At 48.3% G+C, this 23,977-nt stretch overlaps 2 protein-coding genes across 12 annotated transcripts; one reads left to right on the top strand and one right to left on the bottom strand.

Annotated features, from left to right (window-relative positions):
• The first annotated feature begins 3,536 nt into the window (after window positions 1-3,536).
• Window positions 3,537-23,240, top strand: LOC146075131 (protein Hook homolog 2-like). 6 transcript variants are annotated; one of them, XM_083184054.1, is made up of 5 exons: window positions 3,537-5,033; window positions 6,287-6,454; window positions 8,772-8,930; window positions 9,565-9,705; window positions 20,592-22,381. In XM_083184054.1, the coding sequence occupies exons 3-5, from the start codon at window positions 8,803-8,805 to the stop codon at window positions 20,776-20,778; spliced, it is 456 nt and encodes a 151-aa protein (XP_083040180.1). In that variant the 5' UTR covers window positions 3,537-5,033; window positions 6,287-6,454; window positions 8,772-8,802; the 3' UTR covers window positions 20,779-22,381. The 6 variants fall into 6 exon arrangements, with proteins under 6 accessions (XP_083040180.1, XP_083040177.1, XP_083040179.1 ...); XM_083184051.1 differs by having other exon boundaries at window positions 3,564-5,033; window positions 6,287-6,422; XM_083184053.1 differs by lacking the exon at window positions 20,592-22,381 and adding an exon at window positions 17,455-17,826 and having other exon boundaries at window positions 4,145-5,033; window positions 6,287-6,422.
• Window positions 17,755-23,977, bottom strand: LOC146075130 (uncharacterized). Of its 6 annotated transcripts, XR_014473508.1 has the most exons (7): window positions 23,862-23,941; window positions 22,374-22,424; window positions 21,035-22,084; window positions 20,659-20,739; window positions 18,896-19,050; window positions 18,083-18,710; window positions 17,755-18,037 (listed from the first exon to the last, which is right to left on the bottom strand). XR_014473508.1 is itself a non-coding variant. In XM_083184047.1 (6 exons), the coding sequence occupies exons 5-6, from the start codon at window positions 19,042-19,044 to the stop codon at window positions 18,284-18,286; spliced, it is 576 nt and encodes a 191-aa protein (XP_083040173.1). In that variant the 5' UTR covers window positions 19,045-19,050; window positions 20,559-20,739; window positions 21,035-22,084; window positions 22,374-22,424; window positions 23,862-23,941; the 3' UTR covers window positions 17,755-18,283. The 6 variants fall into 6 exon arrangements, 5 of the variants coding, with proteins under 5 accessions (XP_083040173.1, XP_083040172.1, XP_083040176.1 ...); XM_083184047.1 differs by having other exon boundaries at window positions 17,755-18,710; window positions 20,559-20,739; XM_083184046.1 differs by having other exon boundaries at window positions 17,755-18,710.

Genomic DNA, 23,977 nt, shown 5'->3' with positions numbered 1-23,977 from the left:
TCGTTTATTGTGTAAGCACGATATTATTTGTCCTGGAGCTCTGGGGAGTTCAAGGGAAATTGTTAATGATATTATATCATTTACAACAGTGGTGGAACTTGTGAGTGGTTGGTGCAAAATAGCATTTGGGCTCCCACTCCAACCCAAGATTACAATATGCCACCCAGCAGTGGACGATCGGGAGAGGCAGAGGGTGACAGGGGGAGCAAGGTGGGTGACTGTTTAAAGGTGCGTACACATTAGACGATAAAATCAACAATAAGCACAATAACGAGGAACGCTAATGATTTTTTCATGCAGACCATCTAAGATATATGTCCTACAATGCTAAAAATGTGCTCTCCCGAGGGTCCTGAGAGATGTCGTACATAGTCTGTATTGGAGGATATCGTTAGCGGGAGCCATGTTGCAGAATCCATCATGGGCGCTGCTCCACCTCCGCTCATCGCAGTTGGTATCAGCACGTGTGTATGCACTAGCCAATACAGACTACACAACACTTTTATTGGCAAGCTGCTCAGTCAGAGGTAATGTCATTCAGGTGCCAACAGGGAGGGGTAAATCTGGTTAGGAAAAAAAACAGTTTGTATCCCAATTGCACACTGAATGAGAAATATACATATAATAATCAGATAATACAGAGATCTTGGTTGCATATATCTGCAGATATAGGGCTAAACCCCCAGGCCGTACGTCAAGGCATCTCTGTCACTGGGGGTCCCTAACACTGGGTATGGGTCTGGGGTGTCGGCCCCCAATATGCCGGCACAGGCTGACTACTCCAGGGCAGCACACAAATGAAAATTAGTAGGTGTTAAATAAGAAGCACATAAGTGCTATGTAAGGAGGTGAAGGTGTGGTTAAAATAATACATACAATGTGATAGGGAAAAACATAAATGTTAATAAAGTGTTAGGGTGTGCTGACCTGGAGCAGACCAGCCATACCAACAAAGAGGGAATCACACTCCCAAACCCATCCCATGCACAATAACAAATTTTTGGGCCTAATAGCCCAGTGTAAGGCCACATGATAATGGCTTACAACATCTGAGAGCCAGCTTACCTGGAGATGCCCCTGGCTTCTCCAATGGCACTCAGGTGTCAGCAATCCCTCCTAATGCTGACCCATCTATGCCTCTCTCAACTACACAACACTTTTATTGGCAAGCTGCTCAATCAGAGGTAATGTCATTCAGGTGCCAACAGGGAGGGGTAAATCTGGTTAGGAAAAAAAACAGTTTGTATCCCAATTGCACACTGAATGAGAAATATACATATAATAATTAGAAAATACAGACTATCTCGCCAGGTCCCGTAACCAACAAGGTCGCTGGGTACACAGTATCGTCTAGTACCCAGCTTAAGGCTGGGGGAAGCAGACGGTGACAATGGAAAGCAGAGGGAGCCAGTGGGTGACAGGGAGAGGCAGTGGGAAGGAGACTGACAGAAAACGGCAGGGAATAGGGTGGGGCACTGGGTGACAAGGAGAAGCAGAGGTTGATATACAGAGGAAGACCACAACAACGAAAGGAAAGAGGTAGAAGGTGAAGGCGGAGCAGTGGGTGACAAGTACAAGCACAATCTCCTGCATGGTGCGGAGAACAGGGTAAGGTAAGGTGCAGGTCCCTCAGACAGTGGGGTCCACCTCAAAATGGTCTGCGGAGGGCTCAGGGGTATAACTCATTGCTGGTCTGGGCAAAAGTGGGCCCCAATGCTATACACCTGCTACACCAATGGTAGTTCTGTCTCTGGTTTACAATTCATCTAATATGGACCCAACTATAGACTCCAAGGGTGCAGCACCCCCTTGTGGACAAATAGTAATTACCAAGTCACAGAGCTGAATATTTCTTTAATCGCTTGCTCTAGTAAAGTATATTCTGGAAAATGTAAATGTTGGTTGTAACACAGTTGGATGACACAGTTTTGTAACCTGTTTTATAATATTAGATCAGACTGCACGCACTATGGTTGATAAACTACAAGATGGCGCTATAGTACTGAATACCGGACACATGTTACTGCATAGTCACCAAGTATTAGTACATTCTCATTAGAGCAATGTGGAGCTTGTTGAACCTAAAAGGGAAAATGCTCTAATCCAGGGGTTCTCAACCCTAATCCTCAGGTACCACCAACAGGTCATGTTCTCAGGATGTCTTAGCGCTATCCACTCTAACTAAAGCGCAATTACCAAGTCCCTCAGCGATAACAAGTTCTGGCCAATGCGGTTGAGAGGGAGGACCAATCAGAAGCTTCACTCAGAGACAGTGGCATCTGGTTGGCCAACCTGCTCACACAAATCATCTGCAGGCAGATCAGAAGTGAGTAATGCATTGGGGTTTCCGGATTTGGCTATAATGAAGCATTTAGCCAGGTATAGCAGCCCTGGGTGTACCCAATGGTTGGACCTTACAGCTACACACTACAGAAATAAAAGGGAGAATGTATCATTATGTTACCACTAGATGGGAGTCTCTCACCTGTATGAGCATTTGATATGTGTGGTCATCGTGTACAAGAGGAGAAGGCAGGTGAGCCAGGGGGAGAGAAAAAGATGAGAGGAGTCTATTACTTGCTAATTTAACCCCCTCCTCCACCACCACCACCACCAGAGGGTACTTTGCCCACTCTCTCCCCCCAACACCGGGCACCTTGCAACACCTCAGAACACTGGGTACTTTGCCCTGCTCAACCCCAGTAAGACCTGTACACCGCCCTCAGGAGACTTTATTGAGGCCAAGCCAGGGGGGGAGAGCGGCCTGGCGGGCAACCGGGCCATTTCCCGGTGGGCTGGCCCATAACATATTAAAACAGGCCGCTCTCCCCCCCTGGCATGGCCGCGGGACCTCAGCGGTATTTCGATTTTTTTTCCCAAAAGCAAGATGGTGAGGCTGTGAGCGGCGGGGGAGGCAGCGGCTAATTACAGATCAGTAGCCTGTCTGTCACTAGTACACAGACCACAAGACCAGAGTAGGTGAGCGCCGAGTGTCCGACAGCGATCAGCCTGGCGAGAGGGGAGGGGCGAGATGCGGCTGGAAGAGCAGACACGCTGCTGAACTCAGAACAGCGTGTGTGCTCTTCCAGCCATATCCCGCACTGATAGGCCTAGGCTGCAGGTTAGGGATGAACATCGGAAGCCAACCATCAAATGATGGCAGTGCTTCCACCATTGAAACTTTCAATGCGATGGTAACTAACCATAGCATCAAAAGTATTCGATGGTGAAAACTAGTTATATGACTAGCGCATGCGCAAAAGCCTGTATTGCCATTTGTAAGGTGGTAATTGGGTTTAGTGGCAGGGCCCAGGCTCTGAGCAGCATATTACTTTATCACTGGACATTGTGTGTATAATATACATACTGTATATAATATTCACACAATGCCCAATGATGAAGTAGTATATTCATTTTGTACACATTATTAACACTTTAACAGCAAGTAATCAAAATGTAATAAAATTAGATAAATTGTAAACTAACTCGCTTTAGGTTTCACTATTTTTTCCAGATAGGAAAATGTCTATTTATTAAGGCAAGTGTAACTACACACACAAATAATGGAGATGACGGTACAGTGGTTATCACATCATTTTTATGGTGAGATAAATATTGCAAAGAGCAGGGCCAGCTCTACCATTAGGCAGCTGCCTAGGGTGCCAGGATCTGTGGGGGCACCACTAATAATGCTACACACTAGGCGATTCTAGCTTCCATCATCAGCTATATGGTCGCTCAGTGACCATATTGCCGGTGATACCTAGCGACCTTCGCCGTGTGTGCGCTCCCACCGCAGCCCAGCGGTCGCTGGTCGCAGGAACTTGCTAGAATCGCTGGTCACCAGTAAAATACTGATAACAAGCAATTCAGTCGCTGAGCGACCAATCGCTAGCGACCAGGTCACGTAATATAAAAAATAGTTCACTATATATAAAAACAGTTAAGGTGCCCCTACACTGAGGCGATTTGGTCCGATTTTGGCCAATTGCGACCAATCGACCCGTTAAATTGGACCAAATCGCCTCTCCCTGACATGCCGTTGGGTCCCGTGCGCATCGGACCCGACCAGGTGGTCGGACCGGCAGGCCGTCCACCCGTTCCTCCTGGCGGTGAGGCGGGCCGGAAGCAGGGACGCATGCAATCTATCACAACGGATCGCATGCGTCCGTGCATGCAGGCTGTCGTGTGTCCGTACACTGCTGCGAGGCGTTGCAGCAGTGTATGGGCACCTTTAGCTTGGTCGATTCCACTGGTACCCCAGGACTGGGTATATTGTTCCTCATTATATTGACAGAAACAGACAATCTCTGACCAACACTTCACTGATGATCATATAGTGGTTTCTGCCTGGTAATACTAATGCAGTTTATTAATGAGTGTTGTATGTGAATGACATTCACAAATATCTGTAGCTAGTTGTATTGTGTACTTATTATTATTATTATTATAGCTTGCCTGAGCTGGTATAACATTCAGTGACTCCTCCTCTCTGAATCCTCCAGAGCTTAGTGTGTGTCTGTGAAATTTGCTGCTGTTTGAGTGACTGGTGCTGCAGGGTGAGGTTTGTGCTCTGATTGGCTCTCTGAGTCAGTGAGAGCCAATCAGAACTAGCAGTGGGCCCTGTTGCCTAGCAGCTACAGCAATCATAGAGAGGGAGGGAAGCAGAGAGAAAGTCAGACAGCCTCCAACGAACCTAGGAAGTTTCCCTGACACAGACACAGCAGCCAGGGGAGGCATATCTTTTGAGAATTACAAAAAATAAGCCACCGTCGGTACACCATCGAATGATTAGCATTCGATGGTGACAAACATCGGAAGGTCACCATTAAATGGCAAAAACACTAACATCGAAAGAAAACATCGATGTTTCTGAAACATCGACCATCGATGTCCATCCCTACTGCAGGTGCCGCCGCGGGACAGCAGAATTAGCAGTGTGCGCAGCTCAACAGTTATGCGCCGCTGCCGCCCTAGGATAGAAGGCCACTGATCGGTCCCCTAGCTGCCGGAGCCTGCCACTGATGTTACCAGTGAGTAGTAGGGGAAGGGGGTTGGTGCTTTCTGTGTATGTGAGAGAGGTGTCAGGTGGGTGGATATGGTGCTGTGTGAGAAAGCTGTCACTGAGGAGGGGGTTCTGGTGCTGTGTGTGAGAGGTGTCGGGGGTTGGTGCTTTGTGTGTGTGTGTGGGGTCTGTGTGTGTGAGGTGTCAGTGTGTGTGTGTGTGGGGGGGTCTGTGTGTGTGAGGTGTCAGTGTGTGTGTGGGGGTCTGTGTGTGAGGTGTCAGTGTGTGTGTGGGGGTCTGTGTGTGAGGTGTCAGTGTGTGGGGGGAGTCTGTGTGTGAGGTGTCAGTGTGTGGGGGGGTGCTGTGTGTGAGGTGTCAGTGCAGGGATTTTGCTGTGTGAAAGAGGTGTCAGTGGGGGGTGCTGTGTGTGAGAGGTGTCAGTGGGGCGGTGGTGGTGCTGTGTGTGATAGGTGTCAGTGGGGGGTTTGGGGCTGTGTGTGATAGGTGTCAGTGGGGGGTTTGGTGCTTTGCGTGTGTGTGGGAGAGTTGTCAGTGGGGCAGGGGTTGGTGCTTTGTGTGTGAGAGGTGTCAGTGTGGGAGGGTGCTGTGTGTGAGAGGTGTCAGTGTGGGGGGGGGGGGTGGTGTGTGTGAGAGGTGTCAGTGGGGGGGTGCTGTGTGTTAGAGGTGTCAGTGTGGGGGGGGGGGTGCTGTGTGTGAGAGGTGTCAGTGTGTGTGTGGGGGGGGGGTGGTGTGTGTGAGAGGTGTCAGTGGGGGGGGGGTGCTGTGTGTGAGAGGTGTCAGTGTGGGGGGGTGTGCTGTGTGTGAGAGGTGTCAGTGTGGGGGGGTGCTGTGTGTGAGAGGTGTCAGTGTGTGTGGGGGGGGTGCTGTGTGTGAGAGGTGTCAGTGTGGGGGGGTGCTGTGTGTGAGAGGTGTCAGTGTGGGGGGGTGCTGTGTGTGAGAGGTGTCAGTGTGGGGGGTGGTGCTGTGTGTGTGAGAGGTGTCAGTGGGGGGGTTTGGTGCTTTGCGTGTGTGTGGGAGAGTTGTCAGTGGGGCAGGGGTTGGTGCTTTGTGTGTGAGAGGATTCAAGATGGCTGCAGGTGGACTGCGGTGCATGCGCTGCTACCTGCAGCTCCTCTCATATGCCTTTACAGAGCAGAGCACTTGAGCGACAGCTCACGGCTCTGCCTCAGATCCCCATGTCTCTTGTAGGCCATGCAGAGGTGTGTGTGTGGCTACGCTGTGTAAATTGGAAACAACATTGGTAGTTGTTCTTGTTCACAGTAATCGCGGGTGCTAGCATCTTCTGGAGCTAATGCGGATTAGGAAGCTCAGGAGGGTGTGAAGGCTGCATGAAAAGGATCCAGGGAACCGGAGTTCCCCGCTGGAGGTATCCAGAGCCCAAGTGCCATGACATGAGGTGAATGATGTCCAGTGTGTCTCCCCCCAAAGGCAGGTTTATTTCATCCTTTCAATGGAGGTCCAGGCTAGTAGCCACTACACCCCCCCTCACAGCCTAACCCTATCTATATAGACACCCAGCCGCAGCCTATCCATATACACACGCATAGCCTAACCCTCCCATACACACACACACACCTGTACCCTAACCCTATCCATACACACAGCCGTAGCCTAACCCTGTCCATACACACATATAAACACAGCTACTGCCTCACCTTACACATATACACACACACAGCTTAACCCTATTCATACACACACACATAGCTTAATCCTATTCATACACACCCAGCTGCAGCCTATCCCTATCAATACACACACCTGTAGCCTAACCCTGGTCATACACACACACACACACACACACATATACACAGCCACAGCCTAACCCTAACCCACATATATATATACCCATAACTTAACCCTATTCATACACACACACCTGTGGCCTAACCCTGTCCATATACACACAGCTGCAGCCTAACCCTACACACACACACACACACCCACCCGCACCCATAGCTTAACCCTATTCATAACTGTGGTGGAGAAATCTCATGAGGGGTCGTGGTCAGCAGGGAGGGGAGAAGTGATATGAGGCAGGAGTAGCCCCTTCCCCTTGGCTGACCATGTCCCCTCATGAGATCCCACCCCCATTAGGGCTGCTTTGAGAAATTTCCCAGGCTGGTTTAAAATCCCAATCTGCCCCTGGGGCCAATCCGCCCCTGCCAGTACTCCTCTGTGCTACCTGTTACTTCTATGTGCTCATTATCCACAGACCATCTTACTCATTATTACTGGCAGAGTACCAATTAGTTCCTGTTATACATATATGCTACTAGTCCACATGCCCTGTTATTTATTATTACTGCTACCTGATTACAATTCTACATACTCTTAAGCCCCGTACACACGGGGGATATATCGCTGAGCGATATATCGCTCGCAATGAGCGATATATCGCTCAGTGTCCCATTTGCATCAGTGACCAGAGATGGTCGCTGATGAAAATGAAACTGCCGGGGGAGCCGCAGAGGGAATCAGCTGGTCGCAGGAGCATGTTCCTGCGACCAGCGATCACTACGGGGGAGAAAACGGGAGCACGCACCCGGCGATATATCCCCGGTGCACACTCCTATCGCGGGCAATATGGTCGCTCAGCGACCATATTTCCCGCTATATTAGACAAAATCGCCCCCCTGTGTACGCACCTTTACCCATAATTACTACCATAGTACTAATTAATACCCGGTGCTTATCTATACTTACAGTCTACAGAGCCTCCTACTAATCACTTCCAGAGGATTACATGATACATATTCCTCATCTATACTACCAGATTAGAGACTCACTAATTATTACAGACAGGGTACCACTAGTCCACAGATCCTTACTTATTATTACTACCAGAGTACCCAGATAGTGCTTGTTCCTCATCTATACCACCAGGTTAGAGACTCTCTTATTATCCCTACCAGTTCATATTTTCATTTTGCTCATTATTACTACTAGAATATGTTACGCGTGGCTGTCATTCCTTTATACTATCAGTCCAGAGCCAATTTTACTCATTATTGCTCTACCACCAGAGTTCCAAATACGGATTCAGTATTGAATCCCGGCGGTCGGGATCCCGGCGTTCAGAATCCCGACAGCCGAAATGCTGGCAAGGGGGGGACGTGGATCGCCCCCCCTTGCGGGCTCGCTGCGCTCGCCACACAGCGGGCCCGGTGCCTCGCTACGCTCGGCACACTAATTTATTCTCCCTCCAGGGGTGTCGTGGACACCCCAGGAGGGAGAATATTTCGGCGGTCGGGTTTCCGGCGTCGGGATTCTGAACGCCGGGATCCCGACCGCCGGGATATTAACTGCATCCCCCAAATACAACCTGTTACTCATCTGTGCTACCAGATCCAGAACCCTTACTGTCTAAACCTGTGGAACACATTGGGGAAGGGGAGTGAAGAGTCTGCAGATTGCTGCATGTACATTCCCTGTTCTATACCCCCCCCCCCCTCTATGCATGGACTGCCTGCGGACCCCGCTGCATCTTGGATCCTTCGCCCTGTCACATGACCAGCCAGCACTGCTGAGAATTGTATCTTGCCACAATGTCCCGCAGAGATAACGGTTACTATGTTCATAGTCTTTGGGCTGATCCATTGTTTGAGGATTTGGTAGGGAACCCCATATTTGTTACTACCACTTTCCTCTTAACCCCTTATTTATGTGCTCTTTATTAACCCTTCTTACACTGTGGGCCTTGCTCCTCTCCCCCCCCCCCCCCCCCCCCCATTTGCTTCATCAGGTGTCGGTGCTCATGGAAGAAGAGGAGTCTAATGAGCGAAAACAGAAACCTGAAGGAGCAGCAGGAACAGTCGGCAGAGGGCATGGGGACACCAGTGTTTGGCAAGAAGCTGCTTCTGCTGCAGAGTCAGATCGAGCAACTGCAGGAGGAAAACTACCGGTAATGGGAGAAGGGTGGGGCCTAACGGTCAAGAGGACCAGCGCTTGCTTTACGCATGGCTGTAGGAGCTTTGCGATCCGGTACATGTGGGGCTTGCTTGATGGCGGTTTTTGCTGCCTATATGGGAACGTGTGAATTATAGGGATTATAGCAGTTGCAACATATTTTTATTAACCCCTTCAGTGGTAATCCAGGAAGCTTTCCAGGCTATGCTTCAGCGCTAGCACTTCCAGGATTGCCACTGTCTTTTCACCCTCCTTGGCTCTGGGCAGCACCGCTGAGCTGAGCGATGATCTCCTCTGCAGCGGCTGCCCGTCCCCGGCTCCTTCCTTCCTGGCTGTTTGCGGCTTGACCTTGCTAACGTCACGCCATACACAGCCAGGTTGCTGGGGTAAGTTCCGGAAGGCGCTGCCCAGCCTCGGGACACTCATCGGTGGCTTTTTTTTTTTCTTTTACTGAGCCCCCTCCAAAAATCCTGCCCTGTGGGGAGCGCTCCCTAAACAAAAACAAACAATGACTGTAGGGGGTTAAATGTCCAGAATGAATGGCTGTCCATGTGCCCCCAGTGGCTTTGGATGATCTCTGTGAGAGGCCGCATAGAAGGTAACTTGTGATGTTTCTGGGCTTACTTCAGGCTGGAGAGCGCGAGAGATGACTACAGACAGCGATGTCAGGAACTGGATCGGGAGGTTCAGGATCTGCACATGCGTAACCAAGATCTAACCGGGCTGGCTCATGAGGCGCAGTCCCTCAGGGATGAGATGGACGTACTCAGGTGAGCAGTGGTCCAGGGAATGGGGCTCTCGGGCCTGGAATTGCAGAGAGATCACCTGCTTTTTGACTTATTTATCCCTTGCCTGAGGTGTGGTCACAATTTGTAATTTAGTGAGACCAGATTGACTCTAGGCCAGTTGCAGTATCAGACTATGCACAGCAACACAGAGTATTTCAGGAGTTGAGCCAGCTGTACTTGTTGAAGTCTTGTATTTGTAAAATTAAACAGCAGGAGTGGAATGGATGCATCAAGAATCCAGAGGCTGAAAGTTGTATGGTAGAAGGAGCAGAGTCCACAACAGAGTAGTGATATGAGGATGCAGCAAGAAGCCACAGGCTAAAGTCCCCCATACATTAGTTTGACTATTCCAAGTCGGACCTGATTTCTCCTGCACTTTTCCCCTGGAGGGGTCACACACGATTAGGCACTTGATGTGCCATGTTTTGAATGCGATTTATCATATGCAACTCCCGGGGAGCTGCAGGGGGAGAGGAGGACAAAGAGGCAGCGGACAGGGGATGCTGGTGAGCCAGGCAGGTGGAGCAGCGGACACAGATGCAGTGGGAGGGGGATGCCGGTGAGCCAGTGGGGGGTGGGTGAAGAACGGTGAGCTGGGCAGGGGGATCAGGGAGCTGCAAGGGGGAAAAAACACCCCAATACTAATTAATGGGCTGAATCAAATGAATCAGCAATTGGCTGAGAGCAATCAGCCAATCACTGGCTGCCCATTCATTTGTATTGGTTTTTACTTTCCTTGCAGCTCCCTGATTGTCCTGCCCAGGCGTCCCCTGCCCGCTACCGCTGTGTTCGCTGCCTGCTTGTCACTGCACTTGCAGTGTCTCCCGCCCAGAGGCTGCACATAAGTTTTAGAAAGTGTTATGTGCAGCCGGCCTGACTCTGATCCGGTGCGCAGAGTTACATCAGAAGGAGCAGGGTACCCAGCAGCACATAGTAGTAATATGAGTGGGGAATAGTGGTGGCAGGTAGACTGAGAGCCAAACAGGTACTGTATGTACTAGAAGGGTCACAGAACTGAAAGAGACCACCTTCCCTGTCAGTTCCATGTGTTCTATACAAGGGCGTAGCTACCATAGGGGCAGGGGGGTGCAGCTGCTATGGGGCCCAAAGCTAAGAGGGGCCACCTTCCCTGTCAATTCCATGTGTTCTATACAAGGGCGTAGCTACTATAGGGGCAGGGGGTGCAGCTGCTATGGGGCCTAAAGCTAAGAGGGGCCACCTTCCATGTCTGTTACGTTTATAGTTATTTAGGTGTGTGTTTATTTTATTATACAATTTATTAAATGAATCGCCATAAAATTCGACACAACACAACAAAATACAGTAGCAGTAATATCACAATAAGTCAGATCCAGTTTATCAGACTAAAAGATAACCGTCAAAGGCAATAGAACCAAGAGAAGGTCGAGAAGGAGAAGACATAAGGAAAGAGAGAAAAAACAAAGTGTGTGGGGTGTGGGAGGGGGGGGGGGGGTGGAGAAGTCGGCATGGAGACCAGATCTTGCTAAATGTTTTGGAAGTATGTATTATGGCAGCCATATATTCCTTATCTGGTATGTTTAGAAGATTGAATATAACGGCCTGCATGGGGAATGTGGGGGATTTTTCCAGTTGTATAGTTACTTTCCAGACGATGCTGGTCTAGAGCGGTGAAGTGGTTAAATTGCCCCCGAACCCCCCCCCCCCCCCCCCAAGAAAAAATTACATGTGGCTTGTGGATTGTAAGCTCCGCTGAGGCAGGATCTAAGGTGTACCCAGCTTAATTCTTATCCATGAAATGGGTGTAACTATAATTATAACCTTTCAAAAATAATTAACAGCTCTTCCAACACACCCATGAGGTGGCTGCCTAGTGTCGTTTTTTTTGTGGGGTGTCGCCAGTAGCCCTAATCCCCAGATGACATTGTAGTTCAGACCAAACTACAGACATGGAAAGTCGTGACTGCTTAGAGTCGGTTAGCAGAACTGTACCGGACAGGTGGAACACGGTACATCTCCGGAGAAGTAGTCGAGGACGGAGCAGGCAGCAGGTGCAACAGGTGTCTATTCTTTGTCATGCAGGTCGCCATTAACTGATGATATGGTATCTAGCTCCATTGGCACGTTGTGATAGCTTTTACCCCATTTAGGGCACACAAATTGAATGTCGTCAAAGAGGCTTTGGTCCATGTCAGTAATCGACTCTTTGTAGGCTTCGCTGTAAGACAGGGGACATTGTTGAGCTGTACCATGCACGTGTGCCTTGCACATGTGCGGTTTGAGTGGAGACGCTGTTTTTCCAGTCTCTACGTTTTGCCATGCAACTGAAGAGAAGTAGGGGTGTTCTCGCACGTTGCCGTTTACCCCGAGCCGGAGGGTCTGGTCCTTGCGCAGGAGTTGGGATATAATGTCCTTTGTTGCGGGATCAGTAATATATGCGTACGATGGTTTCTTAAGGGTACTTCTCATGATCTTTTCCTTAACCTTTCCAGGAAAAGGGTGGGTTCCTAGGGTGAGCTTATATAATATCACACCGAATGCAAACCAGTCCACGCCTGCACTATATGATGCACCTAATAAAACTTCTGGAGCCTTATAGCCACGTGTCCCAACAATCATACTGTCCTTGGTTTCTCCATATACATTTAACATGGCCAGACCAAAGTCTGTGATCTTTACATGTCCACACTTTGTCAGCAAAACATTCTCAGGTTTTAGGTCTCTGTGGATTATTCCTCTGGAGTGCAGGAACTGCAATCCACAGACCAGTTCTGCGGCAATAAATTTTATCGCCAATGCGTTCAGCATGTTCCTGACCCCAAAATCAAAGAGGTCCCCTCCGCCAGCAAGTTCCATTACATAATAAAGATAGCTGTTTGTTTGGAAGGCTGCGTATCCACGGATCAGGAAAGGACTCTCATGTGCCACCTGAAGTACCTGACACTCGGTCATAATGTACTCACGTTCCAGTGATGCTCTCATCTTTGCACTTTGAATGAGTGCTCTTTTCTTTAGGATCTTAACTGCTACTCTTTTCTTATGAACAGAGTCTTTGGCAAGCATCACTTTGCCGTAACCTCCCTTTCCAAGAAGCGAGTGGAAAGTAAATGTTTCCACTGTTAAGGGGACAGTAACGCTCTCTTCTGCAGTTTGCTGACCTTCTGCAGTTTGCTGACCTTCTGCAGTTTGCTGACCTTCTGCAGTTTGCTGACCTGGTAGGGTGTCTGGTTGTCCTCTGCCAATTGCTGTTATAAATTGACTCTTTTTCTCTTTAATAAAACCTGCAAATCTATTCCAGTGACTATGCCAAGCTACTTTGCCTAACTTCTTATCGCAACTCTTTTTCTCTGCCAAGTTTGTCTGGCCTGCCCAACGGCTTAATCCTTCCCCTGGATCTTCATCAATGGACATGTTTCTCCTTTTTTTCACTTGCCAAAATCTGGGACATCTGCGACATGATTTAAGGAACTGATCTCTTTTCTTTGTCATAAAGGCTACCAATCTCTTCCAGCCTCTTTGTACACCTGCTACCATTGGCACATTTCTCATGTGTCTCACTCCCTGCTTTATTTTCCTGCTCACTTTCCTTCTCCTCTGCATTTTCTTTCCTTTCTTTATCCATGCTTTCTTTCTCTTGATAGGACCCATGTTATGTCCAAAGACAAGACTAGGGCTCTTAGAGAACAAACAAATTTGCACTATCGCAAAAACAAATTTGCACAAATCGCAACTGTGACCTCCAGTAAGAACTGTATATCACATCTGAGACTCTGTGTCTTCAGCAGTTGTGTGATGTCATCGGTAACTGTGATGTCACAATGGAGCATAGTTCTAAAGGTCACCTACATTATGCCAGCTGATATGAGGTGTTTTTTTTCTTTACAAATTCTAAAACTTATTTTCACCAGTTATGATATTAACTATTAGAAAACCTAAATGTGTTCTTTAATATTGCCAATGTTTTCCACCAGTCCTACAAGGAGTTATTTGCTCAATGTAGCTTATATCTATCTAGTGCTTAGTGCTGCTTCAGTAATCCGGAAGCCCTAACTTGGCTTAATGGGGACAACCGATAATGTGGCAGATGTATTAAGCCTGGAGAAGAGATAAAGTGGAGATCAGATAAAAGGAGATAAAGCACCAGCCAGTCAAATCCCAACTGTCATTTTCAAACACAGACTGAGAGTTATATAGTAGAAGGTAGAAGCTTCCCAACTGGCAGAGTAGGAATAAAAGGCTCTTGTTGGTTGATGTTGATGAAGTTTGTTCTGGGGGAATGGGATAAATGTACAGATATGCCCTGCTTCATCTTTTCCCCAGCTGCGACTATTCAATATACCCGCGATAGTAGTTCCCATGAACGGGTTAATGTGTTGCGCTCGTACCCACATCCCAAAGGGAAAGAATGGTTGCTTATGCACGGCATCAAAGACCCATGCGGCCTCCAACAGTTACATGCTTCAATGGGCATGGCCTAGATTATGCCGGACTCCTCTGTATGCAGCTATTGAACGCTTTACATGGCTGGATCAGTCCCAGGGATGTACTAAGTGCCTAGTGAGAGTATAAGCCACATCCTTACATCGCTTGTTATTGTGGTGCGCATGTCTCACGACACTGTGTACATACAATAAACAGCTGCTATCCCAATATAGTGTTCATTCTAGCACCTTTTTGAAACGTGTGCAGTTCCGCTTTCTTGCCTGTGGGGGCGCTGTCTGCTGTGGTGCTTCTAGTGCAGTCTAGTCTGTATGAAGAAAACCACAGCAGGTGACGCCACCACAGGCAGGAAAATGAACTGCACATGTTTTGAAAGGTGCAGGTTGCTAGAATGAACACTGCCAAAACTGCTGGGAAAAGAAACTCTTCAATTGTGGAATCTGAACGAATGTAAGGTTCCTACATGCTACGGTAATAGGATAGAGCATCTAGGCGGACATCTAGAGGATGATGCACAGTGGGAGGTATTGTACGGTGTATCTGGTGTGCAGGAGGGCGGACATCTAGAGGATGATGCGCAGTGGGAGGTAATGTACGGTGTATCTGGTGTGCGGGAGGGCGGACATCAATAGGATGATGCACAGTGGGAGGTATTGTACAGTGTATCTGGTGTGCGGGAGGGCGGACATCTAGAGGACGATGGACAGTGGGAGGTATTGTACGGTGTATCTGGTGAGCGGGAGGGCGGACATCTAGAGGATTATGCACAGTGGGAGGTATTGTACGGTGTATCTGGTGAGCGGGAGGGCGGACATCTAGAGGATGATGCACAGTGGGAGGTACTGTACGGTGTATCTGGTGAGCGGGAGGGCGGACATCTAGAGGATGATGCACAGTGGGAGGTATTGAACGGTGTATCTGGTGTGCGGGAGGGCGGACATCTAGAGGATGATGCACAGTGGGAGGTATTGTACGGTGTATCTGGTGTGCGGGAGGGCGGACATCTAGAGGATGATGCACAGTGGGAGGTAATGTACGGTGTATCTGGTGTGCAGCCACTGTGTGCATACCCAGTTAGTGTGCGCCTATGGAGACTTGCGCCCTTCCGTGTGTGGAGTGATGGGACGTGGGGAAGGGAGGGAGCAATATGGGGGAGTATCTGTGACCAACGAATAAAATATTGCATTCAAGTTCAAGTTTAAGCCCCAGCAGCAGCACCAACACACAGGAGGGGAGGAGGAGGCGCGGCAGAGGGGAGGGAGCCGGGCAGCGCTGAAACAAGCTGAGTTCAGCGATGCCTGGCCCTAAACACTGGGAATCCCTAGAATTTTCCAGGCTTGCCAGTCTGGGCGTTAAAGCATAGCCCGGAAAATTCTCGGGATTACCAGCGAAGGGGTTAATGGAACTTCCATCTTAGTAAATAAACCACTTAACCCTTAACTGTGGTGTCCCAGAGCCTCCCCCTATGTATATATACTGTACACAATGCATTGGGGAACCTCATCTGCTGACGTTAATGTTCTAGCAAACTCCAAATTAGCGGGATGGCAGGAACTGTAGTGACCAGGTGCAGGCGCTGAGCCATAACTCAGAGTAACTACAACCCAACGAATCTCCAGAAAACTTCCCTTGTTCAAAGTGGTGATGCAAGTGCCGTTATAACATCTACACTGACTCCCTGGAGTGTATTACTGTGGGAAAGGTTTATTCAGAGCTTAACTGGCTGGATAATATAGAAGCCAATACTGTAATAGTCCTGTGGAAAAACGTGTTCTGTACTTTATCTCCATATTACAGTAATACGAGCATGGTTTGGCGGGGTGTTTGCACTTTAGGCACCTGTAATCAGCACAACGGCTGTATGCAGCACCATTGGGGTAATACTGTACTGTTGTACCAAATGGAAGGCATTGCCCATTTCAGAAGAAGGAGGGAGCAGTTGGAAGAGAGTAACCCACCAGGGACTTCTAGATGAATATGAGTCAGTCTCTACAGTCTGTGGAGATAAAAATAAGTTTCCCATAACTCATCCCCAGATCTTTTTGCCAATAATATAAAAAAAACAGTACTTTTAGGATTTCTACTACAGCGGGGATTGATTTAGTAGCTGGAGGCAATTCTAGGCATATGGAGCTGGAAGGGACAACCACATCTTGTCCAGGTCCAAAGCATCACTTAGGATAATGTAACGGGACAGATCTATGGACCTCGGCCCCGCCGGACCTGCCAGTGCAGCCTAGTCACCGCTAAGCCATCTGGTTTATACAGTATCTCCGCTTCGTTTCCTGCCCTCTTTGGTATATGACTCTCAGTTCCTCATTGATGGGAAGAGGAAGGATTTAAAATTTTCCACCTTTTCTGTTTGCCCATTGATAGTCTCTTATACAGCCCGTTATCCTTGGGAGCAGCAGCAGGGGTCTGATAGAAGTAGATGCCCCCCTGAATACAGTGTCCCAGGATGCAGCAGTGGATCTCCTGTGACACCATTGGCCAGTTGCTTGACAAATGAGGCCACGCAAGCTGACCGCTGCCGCTCCAAACTGGAGGCCAGAAAATCTGTCTTCCTGGCTGTGGCCATCACTGCATCCAACTGACGGCAATTACTGACAGTCTGCACCCGTAGCGCGCCCAACATCGCGGGACCTTTACTGCACATGCTCAGTACAAGTCCTGTGGATAAATGGGCTAAAGATAAAAGCCAGACATGGACCAAGCTTGAGCTTACATTCCAGGTTACATGCAGATTGCAGACATTTCCATAACCTGTATCCTAATACCATATTTTGTAAGGGTAACACACATCACAAAGTCACGATTACCCTTATGTCCATGTTTATAGCACCTGCTGCCTCGTGGAGAAATATTTTCGGCACACATTGTGCCATGAATACTGTGGTCAGAACAGCCCACAGAAATACACGGTCAGGGAGGCCAAGGTCAAACAGGACACATCCAGGGGTCCACTGACTGTCACGTGGGCACAGTCCTTGAGGAGCGTGAATGTGGAGCTGAGCTGGCTGTAGCCACGTCCATGTCTGGTCTCTTGCTGCAATAGTCTCTGAGAATTCACGCAAGTACCGCTACAGACACATACAGCAGAGAGAGAGAGTGAGAGATACAAGTACCAGCCAACCAGCTCCTAACTGCCATGTTACAGGCTGTGTTTCAAAGATGAGATTTCAGAGTTAAGTGGTTGGCAGTTTAGGTGTGTGTGTGTGTGTGTGTGTGTACCACACACTGGGCCTGATTCAGACTTGATCAATGCTGTGCAAATTTGCAGAACCCTGTGATCGGATATCCTCTCCCCAACAGAGTGACATCCCGCCCTGTGCAGGTCTACGAATGGATCGCTGAACTGAAAACCAGTCCACAACTTGCTCATCATGACATGATTTCCCCGGTCTGTGCACGCATGCGTAACCCTGTCCCTTCCACTAGTCTGCCACAGAGACAGGCTGATCGAGGCCAGAGGTGACAACACAGACCCTTCCTGACAAGCCTAGGAATGCCTGCGGGTTTTCCTGACACTCTCAGTAAAGGCCGGTCACCACTCCCAAATGCCAGATTCCCGCCATTCACGTGAAGGGAATGTGATTTTGCCCTTTGGGGTTGAACAGTGCAAAACACGGATTTACACAACAGTAGAAAAATAGCTTTAATAATAAAATGTAATGTTAAAAACTCCCTAGCCTGAAAGCAGACTAGCTTGTTATTTTATGTGCAAAATACATAATAATATATACAGGTAGAGCAGGCCTAGAAGCGGCTTTGGCACAGGGTGAGGTCGAGGTGGGGGGACATTGTGCAGACAGAAACAACTTGTGCCACAGACTAGTCACTCTAGAAGTCCAGGCAGAGGGTTTGTACCGCAATGGGCAGAGGTGTGTTCCTTTACCTCGCAACCATGTAAGGGGAGTCTATGTCCATTTTGGTCCTTTACCTCGCAACCATGTAAGGGGAGTCTATGTCCATTTTGGTCAGGCATGTCCAACCTTGGCCCACTAGCTGTTGTGAAAGTACACGACCCATCATGCCTTGCCACAGTTTTGCGATTACAGAATGCTAAAATTATGGCAAGGCATGCTGGGATGTGTAGTTTCACAACAGCTGGAGGGCCAAGGTTGGGCATGCCTGATTTAGGTTATATTTGGAGGGGCCTCACTTGACTACTGGATTCATTTTCCGGCAAGACAGGGACAGTATCCACTATGGGAGTTGTGGGCTCATTTGGGGTATAAAAGGGACTGACATTGAATATCGTGTGGACCGGGACGTCTGGTGGTCTGGTCTCCGGATGCGGTAGAGTCTCTTTGCACGCTGGGTCCTCAGGAATCTCCCGGTCCAGGCTGCCAGAAGTCTCAGAGGCTGAACTGGCAGATCGTCTCAATAGCATCTCACCGCTCCCAGGGGCGGCAGATGGGTCTGAGAGAGAGGAGGATGAGGAGAGTGGAGAGGCCCCAACGCCTGGAAGCAGGCGGCTCAGCAGAGGAAACGGACGGGTGACCGATTCTTCGTTCATCTCCTCGATGTCCGAGAGGGGCTGGAACTGCATGTCTTCCTTAGCGAGCCTGCCACCAAAAAAAAAGGAGTCCAGGTAGGTTATGAGGTAAAATAAGAACATGTCCACGTCATCTCTACGTTCAGATTGAGTAATAAGTAGGTAATGAAGCGGAAATGCCCATAGCAACTGATTCTGAATGGTTGCTATGGGCACTGGTCTCTTTTTAAAGCTTTAAATAGTGGTGGTACTCACGCCATGTCAAATGTTGATCCCTGGAAGAAGTTTTGATGTTTCTGAAATAACGTGGCGTCGCTGTAGGGAGGACGGGGATCCGAATCATTCCAGTATCGATCCTTCACTAAGAGAGGGACATCCCCATACATCTCATCAACAGCCATCATGGACACCTAGAGGAAACGGGAAGCCGGAGTTACAGGTGCTCATGCGTGTGACTGCCATGTGTGGTAAGGGACACAATGGGCCATAATACAGTACAATATAATGCCAACACGAGAAACAAAAGAACGTGCAGAGTTGCTGCCATAGCTGGAGACCTATGGTGGAGGAAATGGAAAGCGGTGATGACCAGACCTTGCCTTGAATAGCACTATAGCAGTTAACATAGGTATCCCCAGAGCTTTCTCCACAGTACCGGAGCATGGATACAGGTATCAGTTAGTGCTGGGATGTAGCCTCTCCTGCACTTACCCCATCAGTCATGGTCCTATTACAGTGGTTCTCAAACTCGGTCCTCAGGACCCAACACAATTCACATTTTCCAGGTCATCCGACAGATGCATTCATAACCGACTGACACATTTTGAAAGATCCACAGGTGGAGCTAATTACATCACTTTATTCTGTGAGGAGACCTGCAAGACATGCGCTGTGTGGGGGGCATGAGGACTGACTTTGAGAACATGTGTCCTATTAGAATACCAGCAGGATAGGGGCACATTTCGCATGGCTATTAATGACTATAGAGCTTGGACAGGGCAGTCCAAGCAGTGTGGGCCCCTGGGCAAAGCACTGGGGCCCTTACCCATTCTCCCCTCCTAGGGGTGGGGGGTGCTATCAGCAGCAGCTTTGATGTCCCACGGGTTGCAGTGGGTGCTCTATCTTCCATTCAACATGTAGGACCTGGAGCAGTAACTTCTGCTAATTACTCCTTTACTGCACAGGTGGTGGGAGGGAGAACACTAACGTGTGGAAGGGGGCACTGCGCTGATTGAAGGGTCCCTTGTAAAATGACTTCCAGGGAGGTAAGGGGTGTTTTATACTCAGGGGAGGGTTGGATAATGGAGTGGGCTTAATATTCGTCATTTTCCGGTGGAAGGGCAGCTTGTTTGACTGCAGATATCGCCATTATCTAGAAATATATTTCTTAGCCTTCAATAGTATAAAAACCTAGAGTCCCAACTTTCAGGAGGTGCTGGGAACTTGGGGATCAGAGATCAGGAGCCAGAACAATCCATTGACAAAATTATAAACTGTACACCAGACGTTTGGAGCTGGAGCAGGGACCGGCTGCTGGAAGGCTGATATCTCTGGTTCTGGGCATGATAGAGACAAGCCGCTAGTGTCGACAGAAAGAGGAGGGTCCCAGTTTTCTAAGTCAGAGAGAACCTGAGAAATATGACTGGGAATTGCAATTAACAGGTGGGATGTGGACTGCTGCTTTGAAGTTGGATATCTCCAGTTCCCCAGGGTCGATTTTCAAAATTCTAGTATCCCTGGAAGAAGGGGGTCCTCAGTTATCAGCATAGGCCCCTTATACACCTGGGGCCCCTGGGCAAGTGCCCATTAAGCCCATATGAAAAGACAGCCCTGAGCGTGGAGACTTGGGTATGATGACATGAAAGGTTGGGGGTTGCTAAGAGCTACGTCATTATGAGGTGGGGTGCCTAGGACTGACCTAACTCCATTCACATGAATATTTTGGCACTAGATCCTGGGGCGAGTCCTCCAGTGACGGATGCAGGTTACACCGTGTTCTTGGGAAAAGTTCTTGCTACCTGGAAATTCCGGTCGATCAAGAAGTTGGTTTCAAAATCATCATCGTCGTCACCAAAGGGATTGATCAGCTGCTCAGCCACCTGGAGGGGGGAATATGGAGAACGGTCAATTGGATTTAGACATGGTGCACAACGGCCCCTTATGTAATTACCACCAGCTGCCGACACAGGTGTGATCCCGGTGACGTATCTTTATCGGCAATAAATTTAAAATGAAGATAAACAGTTTGGTCGTTCCAGAACATTTCTTTATTCGGCATGCGCAGAACTATTGCAAAGAACAGATTCATTATTACTCTGGAGCTTTAAACTGAACATTTAATTAATGGCAGCATAAAAAGTGTTGAAGGGTATCCAGGCACATTAACATCCCCACCTTGAGCCAGCCAGCATAGAAGAAGAACTGCAGCAGAGTGAATACAGGGACGTAGAGGTTCAGGTCGTGTCCGGTGTACCCCTTTAATTGTATCCAGAAACTGCCGTCCAATCAGACAGGTGATAAAATACAAAAACAAGAGGGCAAGTGCAATTATATGTGCGCACCTTGTGCTAGGGTGGGTATCACCTGGGGGCGTTTCTCAGACACCCAGAGACGTATGCAATAGAAGAAAGGTAGGTTCAACCACCACCAGCGTAGGGTAAATAAGATAATACTTCCCTTCTATGGGTATAATCCTTTCTCTGTATACACTTGTATATGTCATACGTTTCCTCTGCTCAACTTGTATTCATTTGTACATGAAAAAAGAGCATATACATGACATAGTGTATACTGTTTAATCTATAACATGGGGATATCACATACATATAAAAACATCAATATACAATTTGCACACAATAAAAAATTCCAAGGTGGCTAGTGCATCAGTTAAAGAACTTGGAGGTAGTTACCAGATGGCCAGTGAACCATAAGTCAATATAGTTCAAAGTGAGCATGCAAGAATGATTCCACGATCGCCCGGGCACAATCAGGATCACACGCTGCTGCAGGATAACAGTCCCCCAGTCCAGTCCAATGCCTCTGCCCGCCGACGCGTTTCAGACTCGATCTGAGTCCTTTTTCAAGGCTTATCCTTGTGTGCATATGTCCAGTCTTTTTATGTGGTTCAAATCTCGCGGTGTTACGCGAAAACCCCGGCACTTCCGGGTTCGCGGCACCGCGATGACATGTGTGGCGGCGTCCTCGTCATCACGCATTGATACGCGAGATCCCGATACTTCCGGGTTCGCGTAAACGCGCTGATGTCTGTGGTTGCGTCCGCATCACTCTGTGATGACGCTCCGAATAGCTTCCTTCATCTACGCTATTCTAGGCTTCTCCTATACCCGGTCATGTGATCACTGCCACTCTCACATGATCGGGAGATGATGCCATTAATACATATTTGACTTCCGCCCATACAGACTGTGGGCATACGCAATTTACCTTGGATAAAAAGAAATGAAGAATGGAATAAATACATAATAAAGATACTATAAAAGACATGATTAAGATCTGTTTAAAAACCATTTATAAAAACCATTTCAGCTCGAAGTCTGAGTTAATGCCATTGGGTTTTAAGGTATTAAAATTATAAATAGTTTGCATTTCTATCCTGGCTAGTTGGACATCTGTGTCCTTACGGCGACAATGTCCTTCCACATATTTGATTCCCAGGAATATCTTGATTTCATTGGGGGAACTTTTATCCTACGCTGGTGGTGGTTGAACCTACCTTTCTTCTATTGCAGGTGATAAAATAGCTGTACACCGCGATGGTCACCACCTAGTGGAGAGAGAAGAGATGACAACGCGACTCTGTGACCTGGTGTCAGAAAGGGAGTCTGCACTCTACAAACACACATGCCCACACACCCACTCCACAAGCAGGATCTCTGTGTTAGATGTATGAAGCAGTGAGAAGTAGGCGGGAGGAGAAGTTGGCCCATGGTGACCAATCAGCATTGAAGTAACATCTATAGTTTGCATAATATAAGATTATACAGAGCAGCTGATTGGTTGCCATGGGCTACTTCTCCCCTGGCTCACTTCTTTCTTATCACTGCTTCATACATCTACCCCCAAGTACTAATTATATATATATATAAATCTAAACAAAAGATTTGTAAAAGAGAAAGTTCTCTTTAGTGAGGGATCAGATAGAGGTAAGATTTATACAGCAAACATGACTGGAATCTCTGGGACAGGTGCTCATCTGACAGACTCTCTGTACAACCGCCGCCTGAGACCATCTTAGACCTCCTAAGGAGGAATCTCCAAATACATATCATTTTATAGTATCCTCCGAACCTTCCGAGATTAAAAAAAAAAGGTACTTGTTTCCTAGCAGGGCGCCCACTAAGCTATTTCCTTAGTGGGTTATTCTGCGTAGTGAAATCGCATCGCACATTTTTGTGGCTTGCGATGTGTGCGATGCGATCTCAGTAGTTAATTTAGTTCATTTATTCACTGCACCCTGAGTGAAATCACATCGCAGATGAGATGAGATCTCAGTAGTTCATATGGTAAAACACCTAAAACAGCACCACTCTCCACATCACCCCGAAGCATGGCGAACGCAGCGGAACGCATCCTCCGACCTTTTCATACCCCCACTATCCACGTCGGCGTGGAGTTGATATTATATAGTGTGGCGAGACACCGAGCCCGAAGCATGGCGAGCGTATCGAGCCCCGCGGATTACTTTACATGTATTCCACGTCCCCTTGCTGCGCTCGCCACACTATATAAAATCAACTCACTGCTGATGTGGATAGTGGGTGTATGAAAATGTCGGAGGATGCGTTCCGCCGCCCCTCGCGGGGCTCGCCACGGGGTGACGTGGAGAGTGGTGCTGTTTTAGGTGTTTTACCATATGAACTACTGAGATCTCATCTCACGCCACAAAAAAGCGATGCGATTTCACTCCGGGTGCAGTGAATAAATTAACTAAATTAACTAGTGAGCGTACGTAGGAAATCTGGGCGCCCTGCTAGGAAACAAGTACCAAAAAAAAGTATAATATGCCCCGACACTGGACGCAATTATACATTGCTACCAACCACTAACTGTTCAGAGTCCTTACATAGAAGTTGAGTTCTGGGAATTGTTTTTTTATCCCAGCAACCTGTGTATAAGATTTCTATACGCTGACTGATAACACGCCCCCTTAGAAGAGCCAATCAGCTGCCCACCTGCTGGGCACTAGTGACGCCCTCCTTACCTGAGTGTAGACCAATGGGATGCTGATCTAGTCATAGTGGAAGAGCATGCTGCAGTTCCCCCGAAACGCTTTCAGTTCCTAGACACAGAGAGAGCAGCGGAGATAGGACATAACTG

This window comes from Crinia signifera, chromosome 4 (genome assembly GCF_055691185.1).
Source record: "Crinia signifera chromosome 4, ASM5569118v1, whole genome shotgun sequence".
NCBI classification, from domain to species: Eukaryota; Metazoa; Chordata; class Amphibia; order Anura; family Myobatrachidae; genus Crinia; species Crinia signifera.
The sequence above is the reverse complement of the archived record's forward strand: the minus strand, read 5'-3'. Positions and strand labels throughout refer to the sequence as shown.

Coding starts and splice junctions, on each gene's coding strand:
- LOC146075131 (XM_083184051.1), top strand. CDS start 6,355: ATGAAAAGGATCCAGGGAACCGGAGTTCCCCGCTGGAGGTATCCAGAG. Junction 6,423..8,771: donor CCCAAGTGCCATGACATGAG/GTGAATGATGTC, acceptor TTGCTTCATCAG/GTGTCGGTGCTCATGGAAGA. Junction 9,706..20,591: donor GATGAGATGGACGTACTCAG/GTGAGCAGTGGT, acceptor TTTTGGCACTAG/ATCCTGGGGCGAGTCCTCCA.
- LOC146075130 (XM_083184050.1), bottom strand. CDS start 19,044: ATGATGGCTGTTGATGAGATGTATGGGGATGTCCCTCTCTTAGTGAAG. Junction 18,711..18,895: donor GGATCAACATTTGACATGGC/GTGAGTACCACC, acceptor TTTTGGTGGCAG/GCTCGCTAAGGAAGACATGC.